The following is a 13,492-nucleotide window of genomic DNA, read 5'->3' on the forward strand; positions in this document are numbered from 1 at the left end:
AGATGTGCAGTCAGGACATTTGGAAGCATGTGGAAGAGGTATGGCCCCTTTTTTTTATTTGCTGTTTATGTTTTTTTCATTCATGCTATAAAATCAACACTTTAATGAACACCATGCAGTACCCATAATAGCCAAAACAATTATGAGTAAATATGAGGTTATAATTTGTCATATTTTGATACTTTATACTTCTGCTGATCTCTATGCAATAGCTTTTATATTTCATTGTAATACCTGAAAATTTTCAGTTATTAAAAACTCTTATATACTATTATAGTATTTATTAACATTTTGAATGAGATTTAAAATTCCCTTAAGTTAATTGTGTGCTTCTGTCATTTTTATTACTTTTTTTTGTGTGTGTGTAAAACCCCATCTAAGATTTTATATTTTAGCTTTATCTCAACTTTTCAATCACAAAAATTATTTTTAATAGTTTTAGTCATAGTTAACAATAACAAGTGGAAACAATGCCTGAGTCTATCTATACCAACTATACACTACTGACCAAAGTGCATGAAGGTAAAGATAAACTATATTTCCCCAAATTGCATGTTTTAAAAACGTATGTTGTTATGTAGAATATCATGTTATGTAGAATCATATAATATGATTACATATTTCAGCACACATTTTGAAAGAGAGTGAAAGACAGACAGGGAAAACCGGCACGGTCACTTTTGTACAGCTTATTCATGAGATCGATGGATCAGCTTCATAACATATTTGAATGTCAAATACACACAAAAACGGCCTAGACAAATGGTACTTTGTATGTGTTTGATATTAATACCAACAGCAAACAATTTGATCTTTTATGATCAAATTATGGTATAACGGTGTTATTGTCACTGGCTGTGTGTCTGGCACTAAAACTTACTCAGCTTTCGCTGAGTTGCATGGAAAAAATAAATGTAGTGCTACTCAATCTTTCGAAATAATTAGGACTGATTGTGACAAAAACTAATCCAATGGAGATCATTTAATATTTTAATGTTTCTCCTTCTTCTTCAGATGCGGTTTGACGGATAGAGCTTTAATGTGTCAAACAAGATTCATTCTGATGCTCACAATTACATTATCATTGTCTACTATGGCTTATATCTATTTCTCTCTCAAGCAAGTTACGCACCATCACACAATGTTTGATGTTGTAAATCAGACTCAGTCCTATACTGAGAGCTTGTCTGGCAAACTTTTTTTCTGGAAAATCAAGCAAACACCTACAGCACTGAACAAACCCACTGCATCCATTAGCACCAAACCCATTTCAGTGCATCATCATATAGCTCATCCAAGCAACTATCATTACATTCTGGATGAACCTGATAAATGTCAGCAGAATCCGTTCCTGGTCTTGATGGTCCCTGTGGCGCCCCATCAGGTAGAAGCTCGAAACGCCATCCGGAGCACGTGGGGGAATGAGAGCACAGTCCAGGGAAAAGCAGTGATGACTCTGTTCTTGGTGGGTTTGACTGGAGGATCCGACTCTGAAAAAGCTCAACAGCAGCTGGAGGAAGAGAGCCGACAACACAGAGACTTACTGCAGAGCAACTTTGTGGACTCATACTTAAACCTGACCATAAAGACGATGGTGATCATGGACTGGTTGGCCACTCGTTGTCCTCAAGCCAATTTCAGTATGAAGGTCGATTCTGACATGTACTTAAACATGGAAAACTTGATGACTCTTCTATTGGCACCCAACACACCCAGACAGAACTACATCACTGGTTTTTTGATGTTGAACCAGCATGTCGTCAGAAACAAAAAATCTAAATATTACGTCACAGAGGAGCTGTACCCCGAACCGAAATACCCCACATATGTGCTGGGAGTAGGATATGTTTTCTCCAATGACCTTCCCAAAAAAATAGTCGAGGCTTCCAAGGACGTGAAGCCCTTTAACATAGAGGACGCATATGTGGGCACTTGTCTGAAACGGTTGGGCATTAAACCCTCACGCGCACCAGATCCTTCTCAGTTTCGGACCTTTATGAAGGATTCTAAAAGTCACAACCTTTCCAAGGTCATTACAACAATTGCGAGGTCACCGAAACAGATAATAGAGTTCTGGCAAAGTGTTGCAAAAAATATCCCACTGACATTTTTGTCTTGATACCCCCTAAAAAAATTGTATTTACAAATTATAAACATGCTCAATTTAAAGTGGTAAATTCAAGTCATTATGTATTGCAATTTCAACTTATTTTTGTATAAATTTACACAAAAGGGGCCGTATTCACATACCATTTTATCTTACCACTAAAGGTCCTTGCACACTGAGTCCGATGCCTATTAATTAACCCGTTGCGAAAAAATGTGCAAAACAATACAAAATGGAGCCTTCAGGGAGTGAAGATGATTTTGTTGAGGAAATATTTGGTCCATCCAGAGCGATTTAAAGTTCACTTTAGGATGTCAGTGGCTCAGTTTGATGCTTTGCTAGCGAGACTGGAGCCACATATTAAAAAGACCACCAATTTCTGTGAACCAATTGATCCTGAACAGTTCTGGATTTTGGGGTTTGCTTGTACGGTGGCTCTGAATTGTCAAAACACCACTCAAAATACTTGCTACGGATGCGAAAAACGCAGAAAATTGAACCCGATCATAATTTTTATGACGAACGAAAGTTTCAGAGGTAGGTGTGTAAACGTAATTGAGTAAAAAATTCAGATCATGTTAAATTTTCTGCATTTTTCGCATCTGTTGCATGCATTTTAAAGGGATAGTTCGGCCAAAAATGATATTTAACACATGTCCGTACGAGGTAGGACGTAGCGTAGGAACCGTCGTGACGTAGAACGAACGCGCCTGCGCAGCCAGAGAGCAGAGCAAAACAACGTCTACGTCACGACGGTTCCTACGCTACGTCCTACCTCGTACGCCGACTTCCATCACCCGTGAACGCGCGTCGATCGTTGCCGGAAGTCAGATATTTTCATTTATAAAGTTTTAAATATGTATATTTTTACGACAAAACCGCACGGATTACCCTCATAAGGCCTTCGTTTATCCCCCTGGAGCCGGATGGATTACTTCTGTGAAGGATATATGCACATTTTGGGACTTGAAGGAGGTGGACCCCATTGCTTCACATTATATCCACTGAAGGGTCTAAGACATTTTCTAAAATAACTGAAAATGTGTTTGTCTGAAACAAGATTGACATATGCATCTCGAACGGCTTGAGGGTGAGTAATGCATGTGTTAAATATCATTTTTGGCCGAACTATCCCTTTAAGAGGTGTTTTGACAATTCAGAGCCACTGAATGACGAATACAGAAAAATGCATAGGCTACGAAAATTAGTAGCTGATGGCGTAAGGGTCTCTGTCAGTGATTTAATCATATAGGCCTAAATATTGTAGAACGAGGTATTATATTGCCTTATTCAAATAAAGACTTAAAAATGAAGGCTGTGTGTCACTAATTAAACGAGTATATGTTCAGCTAATTGTAGCCTATACACAGCCGACTCACCTACCTAGTTACCTCGACAGTTTCCTGCACCCCTCCACCACCCAGACTCCTCACACTCGGCTGGTTCCTATTCCCAGCCGGGAATACTTTGGGTTTAGGCTAAATTTTGAGCTTGGAGTTCTTAATCCCCTTGGACGGCACGCTAAATAGCCTACTCTTATTTTACTCGTTTACTCTATTCAATCATTCGTAGCCTAATTATTTATTTATTAAAGATTTATTTTTGGCATTTTTGCCTTTTTATTATGATAGGACAGTAGACAAAAAGCGAAGTGGGAGAGAGAAAGTGGGGAAGGGATCGGGAAAGGTCCACGACCTGGAACTCACTGCCCACAATCCTATCGATGCAAATGATGGGAAATTATTTTCAACTTGACTGCAATTTATTTTTATTTTTTTCTTGTTTGCCCACAGTAGAAAATTAACATTACAGTATCACAACATCAAGTTCTATTCGTGTTACAGGGTGTACAAAACATAAAAGACAGGAATAAGTGAAATAAATTAAAATAATAACAACCACAGATAATCAAGGTCACATTGACTTGAGAAAATGAGCAGAAATTAGAAGCGGTCCGATATGCTTGTTAAGGGAGTTCCTTTATATATTCCCAAAGGGGAGACCATGAGCCAGAATCTGTCAGATTTTTTATGTTTATCGTAGGTGAGCTTTTCAAGTGGTAACCATGTAGCGATTTGTGATGTCCACATTTTAAAGGTTGGAGCCTGTGATGCAGACCAAAGTAACAAAATGCATTTTTAGCTTGACTGCAATGTTTTAGGAGTCTTCTTGACAATGTGTTTTACAGCATCAGTAGAACCTTCTGTGTTTTAATGTGAAAAAGTGCTTTCTCCACTTAGTTGAATAAAGTTTTTGCTTTTCTGAATGTATTGAAATTGAAAGTATAATAGTATAATTACAGATTGACAATTTTAAATGTTATCTACTCTCAGAGAAGAGTGTTTTTTTTTTTTTTTTGCGGTTTATGGATGTATGGGAATAAACACAATGTTGTTTTGAAAAATTTTGTATTTTTTAAGAATTGTATAGCCTACAATTTTGGTGAAGACTTTCAAAGAAATGTATAAAATCAGATTACATTAAAATCAGTCTCTAGTGAATTCTAAGTACTCATGTACCATAAGTTGTGGTTACTTCATTTTTTTCAAGGCAGCAGGTTTCCTCAATTTAATTAAGTAGAAAGAACTCAGGAAAATCTTGTTAGTTTTTTAGTTGAGAAGATTGACATTAAGTAATTGCAACTTAAGTAGATTAAAATAGTTCAACTTGGAATTGTCAAGTTCACATAACTTAATTTTTTTTAATTTGATTTACTTTCATCAATTTTACTTTACATACATCATACATTGCAATCATTTTAAGGCAACAGGTTTCCAAAAAAAAATTTAAGTCCCTGTAAAGTCAAAATTAAGTATGTGTTCTGAGTTTGTCACACCACAGAAAAGTGTGTTATTAGCAGTGTTGGGGAAGCTACTTTGAAACTGTAGTTTGACAAGCTACAAGCTACTCGTTAGTTAAAGTAGTTAAACTACAGTCAAGCTACCCTTTTGGAAAAGTAGTTAGCTACACTACAAGTTACGATCAAAAAGTAGCTAGCTACATTGAAACTACTTTTGCTTTTTTTGAACAACATATATTATAAATAACTGAATAAGTGTCTGAGAAATGTTTTAAGTAAAATATTTAGTGTTTAAAACAATGCAATACAATTATGATTTTTATTGTTTTATTACACACAACACTCAAATATCTCAGACTGTTTGTCAAAAGTGCAAAATTGCAACAAATACAACATTGCAAGAACAAAATATACATCCAACGTAAATTGCATGTATAGACTTTTTCTCAAAAATACCGATTGTGACTGTGAGATGGTTGCATTTTACATTGCAAAATACATTGATCAACCACTCACATGTGGCACTGACAATGCACGTTAAACTCGCTCACATGCAGTGATGGAGCTCGCAGAATTTACTGTGAAAGAAGAACCTGAATCACAAGCTGCTTGTGAGCACAGTTCGGTTCGCTCTGGATCCAGTCACAACACATCTATACACCAATTTAATTAGATCAAAGCCTTTGTCGTGCGATAAACAAACTAAGATTACATTTTTTGTTCAACTGAAACACGATGGCGCAAACTTTAGTTTAGTGGTCTTTTATGTTCATTACCAAACGCGGACAGATCATGGCGGTTCATTGTAATTAAATCAGAAATAGAAGTTTGATGTAACATAGAGAGCAATAAAGCTAGCCTAGAAATCTAGACGCACCCTAGCGGCAGCAAAAATCATTTCGCTGCCAGTGTGGTCTAGCAACTCTCCATAGACGTTTTAGCTGGAAAAACCAAAAACTGGTCAGGCCAATCACATCGTGTATAGAGTTGGTGGGCGGGCTTAACACAATGACGGCAGAGTTGCGACGGGCAGAGCAAGCTCGGACATATTCGGTTTGAAGTCATTCATCCTCGGATGCGGCGCCGCACGCGCTGTTACAAAAAAGCTGTGGCGAAACGATCAACTTGTCATTTTTGCCGCACTCGTGCGGACGCGTCGAGTATAAAGGCTTTATTTACTCCGTGTCAGCGCGCGCTCTGATCGGTAAAGGACCTCCGAATCATCTCCAGCACTCCGAAGCATACTACTCCGCCTCCGTTTCCCTCGTAAGCTGATATTAGTATTTAAACATTCTCTATGATATTATTATTTTAATGACAAAAAATGTTTTAATGACTCTTTCTCTCACACACACACACACACACACACATACTGTCTCTTTCTCTCTCACACATAGGCTAGTTATAAACTCTTTAGACTTTTAATGATTAGTGTTTTATTTTTAAAGTTTGTGGGTCGTGTAAAAAACAAAAAAAATCCCTTATTTTGGGGATGGATTCCTGGAAATCTCCCTTATTTTCAATGTTCAATGTTGACAGCTAGCTATGGACTGGATACGGTAAAAGTTTAATATATCAACTTGCTCCGCTGACTACGTCCCCTTCTTCGTTGCTCTGATTGGTTGAAGCGCTATCCAATTGCGTGCTGAGAGAATTTGAAAGACAACCGTTTATCCCGCCCATCAGATTGAGCCCTGTCAATGATGAGTTCCCAGACCTAACATCTTGATGTAGGTCTGGCATGCCAGGCTACAATAAAGCAGGATAATTAATACATTTTAAAATGGCCATTAATCACCTGTATGTGCGTCCTTAAATTTGTGCTTGAGGTCTTCTGTACGTCAGTGAACCCGTTAGCCGCAAGATGCGTGAATAAACAACAGGTGGCGGTAATGGCAAAACAAATTAGTTTGTAATCTAACAAGAAGAAGAATATCCTTGCATCGCGCTGATTCGCGCCAAGGGGGTAATCCATCGACCGGAAGTTGAAGCCGGCCGGGTGCCGCCATGTTGTAGCAGAACTTCACTTGCGTTAGCATTTCCATTGACTCCCATTCATTTTGGCGTCACTTTGACAGCGAATAACTTTACATCTGAGGCGTTTAAAGACTCCATTTGTCCATTATTTATTTCTAAAGAAACACGACAATGTATAAAGTGCTCCATTACCTTCTATGTTACATTATGGCCCCGTAGAAACAGTTTTAGTAAAAATAGGCTAACGATTGCGTCATAACCACTCGACTCTCTGTCGCGCTGTAAAGAAATTACCGTACAGACAGGAGGAGAAGCTCGCAGGCAATCGGGGGGACGTCCCGTCAAGGGAGAAGCCCATAGATAATGAGTCCATAAAAGCAACGGAATACTTACTCCTGCTCACTCACGCCAAACAACTCTTTGCTCAAGTTCCCCGTCTCTGCAAGATTAACGATGGCAATTTTTTACGCACAGCTACTAAAAGAGTAACGTCTGTCAGACAGGTTGCTCACGTCATCAAGCTTAGTTTGAGTCGGTTTGAGTCTGCGCGTCAGGAACGGAAGTGCTCAGAAATCGCTAAAAATGGGCTAAAAATCGCTTCAACTGTCTCAACTGAGTTCTAATAAGATGGCTCTGTCCATTTCTTATACTGTCTATGATTCGCGCAGGCTCAACAAAACACATGTAGCTTTTGCTCGCGCTACACCGCTACTTGCTGCAAAAAGTAGTTAGCTACTGGAAAAGCTACACTGTTTAAAAAGCAACTGAGCTACTGCTAAGCTACTGAAAAATGTAGTTAAGTTAGTAGCGTCGCTACTTGTAGTTAACTACTCCCCAACACTGGTTATTAGCCACCCAGCCAAATTTGAATGATAAAAAAAGCCCGCAAGTACATAAAATAAACTATCAAAATCTTGCAAAAATGAGCAGTATTCTCTGCTCTCAAACGCTGGGGGCGTGTCTGCTGGCTGCGCTGAAACCACGACCACTCGCGGGAAAGCAGCCGACGGTGATATTAGATACTGCTTTCAGGACGGGGAGATCAAGGCCGAGGCGGGAGAGAGTCGGTTCGGCTCCATTCACCAGTAACAGCGGATTATCAGTGAATCATAGTTGTCTCCGATGAAAGTTTATAAAACTATCCTGTGTAAAATGATCAATACAGAAGCGGGTGTTGGTGGTGATCCTCAGCTCTCCATCAAGGTTGGCTCTTCACAAAATTAATCCACTTCTTCTTGATGTGATCTTGTTTAGGAAATTTAAATAAAGACACCGATCTGTTTTGTACATGATCGCATCCAGGTAGTGTGTCGAAGGCATAGCTAGCTAACAAACTGCAGGCTGTAGTAACTAATAGTACTGACAGTAACTCGCGATTGAGCGGCGAACTGATGTGAATGTGCTCTATTGTTAGGGGAGGAGCCAGCCTCAGTGGCCTCAGTGCGTCATCAAGTAGGGGCGTGTCCACGAGCTCAGGGGCTCCAGTGCGTCATCGAGCCCCGTTTTAGCCCCGCCCAAAAAATCCGGGAAATAGCAATAGACCAACGCTACTTTTGCGTCATCGAAGGGTAACGCCCCTTTTTGGGGAAAACAAACGGATTCCCCTGACAACAGAACTCCCTCTAGATCTGCAAAGTTTCTTAAAGGGGTCATGAAACCCCCCTCTATCAGCTCAAGTCTAGCTCATAATCTTTTTGAAAAATGCAACTTAAATGGGCGTGGATGGCTGTGAGAAGAAGGGAGGGAGTGGGTGTGGCACAGCAGGGGAGTGTTGCCAGATGTACGATAATTATCGTATTTTTACAATAATTTTGACCTCTGTACAATGTACGATCAATAATGAACAATAATCTCAGTCGTTCGTCCAAACACACATCCTACCGCTTCTCTCTCTGACCCCGAATCATTTCGCAGGCTCGCCTGCCTGCACGTACACACACACACACACACAACACGGTGTCGCCCGGCCCGCACGTCAACACTACACATTCACAAGTCTCCCGCATTAAGCATACAATTGATATATTATCGAAATATCTAAAATGTTCATAACGACCGCTTATTTAACAAAAGGCAAGTAAAATGACCAGGGTTACATTTTAGACAAAACACTCTGAAGGGATAGAAAAGTCCTCAGGACTTGGTACCGCATTACTCGCAAGACGTAACTTAATTGGTCATCGACAAGGCCGAAGTCCACCATTCTCCAATTCTCGAAGCTCTCTCGGCCGGGTAAAATGTTTGCGGCACTTGCGTCCCATGATTGTCTCTCTCCTTTACTACGCGATATCACAGTTTGACATGTCTGTGGAAAGATCCACGTGGTGTCATGAATAATTAAGAGACAGTGTCTTCTCATAGGATATAAAAATTCAGTCTCATTAATAATTATGAGAGACCGATGAGTCATCAACGCACTACACTGTGCACTGCCACGTCACAGCCTGCGATGAAGATTTTAAGCCCAGAAGATGAAAATAGCTGGAAAAAACTAAAATTTAACCATTTTCGCCCTACTATTAAATCTTACAGATGCTAACATAGTCTTCAATGTTGTTCAACACACATACCTCTGATAAAATCTCAGAAAATTTGGTTTAGGGTTTCATGACCCTTTAAATGGCACAAACATACACACTCTGCCGAGGACCGTGAGCGGTATTTAAATAAGCTACTGGATACGGGGTTACAGAGGTGTCCCTTTGAAATGGTCGAAAACTGGATTAATGACCCCACGCAGTGGCCAAAAATGGACAATTCAGACATCTAATGTTACCACTATCTCGTGGAATCACCAAGTAAGTAACGTTAGCCTATTTTTTTGTCATTAACACACTCACAGTATGACAAACTAGACGATGAGGCCATGTCACTTGGGTCATATTTAACTTGATTTAAGCTATTGACATAGTTTTGTTGTCGACTAGCTATACTATACTGTTGAAATAGTGGCAGGCTAGGACTAAAGTGGACTTGGCTGGTTTCTACTTGTGTTTAGAAAGTGCTAGGACTTTGAAAGTTGTAAAAAGGTTTACAGTGTAACGTTACGGCAAAATATGTATAGGACCAATGTATGTATGTACGGGGCTATCAAATTGGATGTTGTGACATTACGCTATCCTATCTAGCCTAGAAGGCTTGATCTACTGCCGTTCGTGTTGTTAACGTACATGTAGCCCAGAGTAGTGGTCGTCGAAAAGTCATATAGGCCTAAAGCACTTTCTAGACACAAGCAGAAACCAGCCAAGTCCACTTTAGTCCTAGCCTGCCACTATTTCAACAGTAAAATCAGTTAACAGCCAAGGTAGCGTGCCTAGTGAGAGCTAATCACATAACGTTAGCTAGCTGCTAACTTAGCAGCTTCGTCTTTCTAACTAACGTTAGTATAGCTAGTCGACAACACAACTATGTCAATAGCTTAAACCAAGTTAAATATGATACAAGTGACATGGCCTCATCGTCTAGTTTGTCATACTGTGAGTGTGTTAATGACAAAAAAAAAAAATAGGCTAACGTTACTTACTTGGTGATTCCACGAGATGGTGGTAACGTTAGATGTCTGAATAGTCCATATTTGGCCACTGCGTGGGGTCATTAATCCAGTTTTCGACCATTTCAAAGGGACACCTCTGTAACCCCGTATACAGTAGCTTCTTTAAGTTTGTGCCATTTTTGCTATCAAGAAACTTAGCAGATCTCAATAGCATCCTGTTCTCAGGGGAATCCGTTTGTTTTCCCCCAAAAGGGGGCGTTACCCTTCGATGACGCAAAAGTAGCGTTGGTCTCCGGTCTTACTCCACAATTAAGTACTTCACAGTTCACAGCCTTTGTAATATGTTTTAGCAATACATTTCTAACATTTATAATGTGTTTAGAATTAGTTTTTAGAATTGCCTTTACAGGGACTTTAAGTCAACTGATCACTTTTTACAGTGAACTTTTCACAGATTTGGAAGCCGGTTTTAGTGCTAAAATTCTTTGTGAGAATACTCTTTGAGCAAAAATTCCTAAAATTAATACTGACATGCCCATTATTTTTAACCCTCTGGGGTTCTTCGTTTTCCAGTCACACTCAGGACCTTCGCGGTCAAAAGTGACCGGACCCCTGAAATCAATGTTTATTTTTTTTCAGAAAAATCAATGAAATTTATTTTTGTTCAATAATATTTTTTCTTTTCTTTTTTGGTGTTTTGAGAGAATTTTATGAAAATAATTAATATTTATGCAATAATTATGATCAATTTTTTCCCATTGAATATAATAGAAAATTTATATATATATATTATTTTTATAATTTTTTAATTAATGCTGTATTTCAGGTTAAAGTGGATCCTTGGCCTATAGAAAACATTTTTTTAAATCACATTGGAGCCATCTGGTGGATGTAGTGAGCATAATTATCATGCAATATCATATTTTAACCACTAGATGGATTTACAGCCTCTGTAGAAAGGCTTGTGAATTCTAGTTGTTTTTGCACATATTTGCCTATTTTTTTCAGGTTGTGGATTTTAATTTATAATAAGTTATTCTCAAAGACTATTTTTGTCAAGTTTTTTTTTTTTTTTTTTTTAATAAAATAAAAATTCTATTATTTTCGCATAGACATGAAAATCACTATCCAAACTTAAATGGTTGTAAGTCAAGAATGCTTTGGAATATAGACCTATGGTTGGTCTTGTTTTAAAGAAGACATTTGCCAAATTAATAGAAGTGAAAATAATTATGAAAGTGAAACAGAAAAAAAGTTATGTAAGTTTGAGTTAATGAAAATGAACAATGTAAAAATTTTATTATTTATATTTTATATAAAATATATATATTACAAAATATATTTTACTCTAAAACTGCAAGAAAATGAAAGCCAAAAATCTTAAGAAGTTGTGTTCCAAATTTTAGGTTGATATCTCAAAAAATAAGTATACAAGACGGGTTTCTTGTATTTGTATACAAGAAACCCGTCTATGGCGCGGATGCAATTTTTTGGCGCCATTTGTACTACGTCATGTGCTCGCGTGAAATTGTAATGATGTGTAAATGATCCACGATTTGATCTTTAAATGTTTGTCGTTTTTTTTTAATCGAGACGTTCTATTAAAACAAATATCACACATTTTAAATAATGATATTCAAAATGTAAGCACATTTCAATCCTTGAAAACATACAGGTTAAAAATCAAGAATTTTCCAAACTTTCAAAACTCTGAAAGAAGTAGAACATACGCTGAACGTAGGTCATTCATAGCTAATTGCTATATTATGCTGAAAATAAGGTGTGCATGCTAACATTTACACGTTCAGATGTCAAATTATGTAATAGAAAAAGGATAAAAGATATTGCAATGCTCACCGTCAAGCCTCCACAGCAAGGATGCATAGATTTATGGGCATGGTAACGCAGAACAAAACTGTGAGTCTGCACATGCGCATAACCAGTAAGTAGCACATATGAACCGCAGAACCATACGTCATAGCAGTGTGAGGATGACAGCGCCAGCCTGACAGTCTGATGCCGGAAGTGGGCGTGGCCAGGCATTGCGCTACTTCTGTGTTTTAGAACGTTTCAAAGTTTAAAACAATGCTATTATAAATATTTGTTTAAACGATTTAATTAAAGATATGTTTAAGATGTGTGTATATATATATATATATATATATATATATATATATATATATATATAGTTGTGTGTATATATACAGGTGAAACTCGAAAAATTAGAATATTGTGCAAAAGTTCATGTAATTCAGTAATTCAAATTAAAAGGTGAAACTAATATATTTAGTATATATAACTATATACATATGCATGATTATACTTTTCAGAGGGCCGACATTTCTGTATTTAAAATCCTTTTTTTTATTGATTTCATGTAATATTCTAATTTTCTGAGATTTTAAATTTGGGGTTTTCATAATCTGTAAGCCATAATTATCAAAATGATAACTTTTGCACGATATTCGAATTTTTCGAGTTTCACCTGTATGTATATATATATATATATATATATATATATATATATATATATATCAAATATTATAAAATATAATAATTATTTGTCCTATTAACAAAAGACAATATATTACTACAATTAAAAATGCTTTTCAATTCAATCAAATGTTCAAGCTTTGTTTTAATTTTATTATTATTTTTGTTTAAAGCTTTATTCAATTTATATTGTTAATCATTTGACACAACAAATGGATAAAGTATAATTTTAACTTTTAAAAAACAATTTTGTTAATACTCAACCATTTCACAACTAACAATTTTTTTTCATAGACCAAACAACATAATTCTATGGTGGACTGAAACAAAAATGATTAATTAAATACAATTATTTTTTTCCTCTGAAATGGCAAAAGCATCACACACAGATGTACCTGCTCTAAATAGCTAAATAATAGTAATTAAATAAAAATAAAAAATCGAACTAAATAAAATAAATTATAAAAAACAAAATCAAACCAAAGAAAATAAAAGCGAGTGTCATGACGAAAGGCGCCTCATGAAATCATCAGGATTAACTCCATGTGTATGGAGTTTTGATCTATTTAGTTTATTTGTCACTTGAAAATTATTGTTAAATGTGTGCCTGCATAACTTTAAT

At 37.1% G+C, this 13,492-nt stretch overlaps 1 protein-coding gene across 1 annotated transcript; it reads left to right on the forward strand.

The window, feature by feature from the left end:
• Window positions 1-1,017: 1,017 nt before the first annotated feature.
• On the forward strand, window positions 1,018-2,152 carry LOC130103451 (beta-1,3-galactosyltransferase 2). Its single transcript, XM_056269694.1, has one exon. The coding sequence runs from the start codon at window positions 1,040-1,042 to the stop codon at window positions 2,117-2,119; it is 1,080 nt and encodes a 359-aa protein (XP_056125669.1). The 5' UTR covers window positions 1,018-1,039; the 3' UTR covers window positions 2,120-2,152.
• Window positions 2,153-13,492: the final 11,340 nt, after the last annotated feature.

This window comes from Rhinichthys klamathensis, unplaced genomic scaffold, assembly GCF_029890125.1.
Source record: "Rhinichthys klamathensis goyatoka isolate OS25496 unplaced genomic scaffold, OSU_Roscu_1.1 h1tg000289l_1, whole genome shotgun sequence".
Taxonomy (NCBI): domain Eukaryota; kingdom Metazoa; phylum Chordata; class Actinopteri; order Cypriniformes; family Leuciscidae; genus Rhinichthys; species Rhinichthys klamathensis.

What these genes read in the sequence shown, in the direction of transcription:
- LOC130103451 (XM_056269694.1), top strand. Translation starts at nt 1,040, where the DNA reads ATGTGTCAAACAAGATTCATTCTGATGCTCACAATTACATTATCATTG.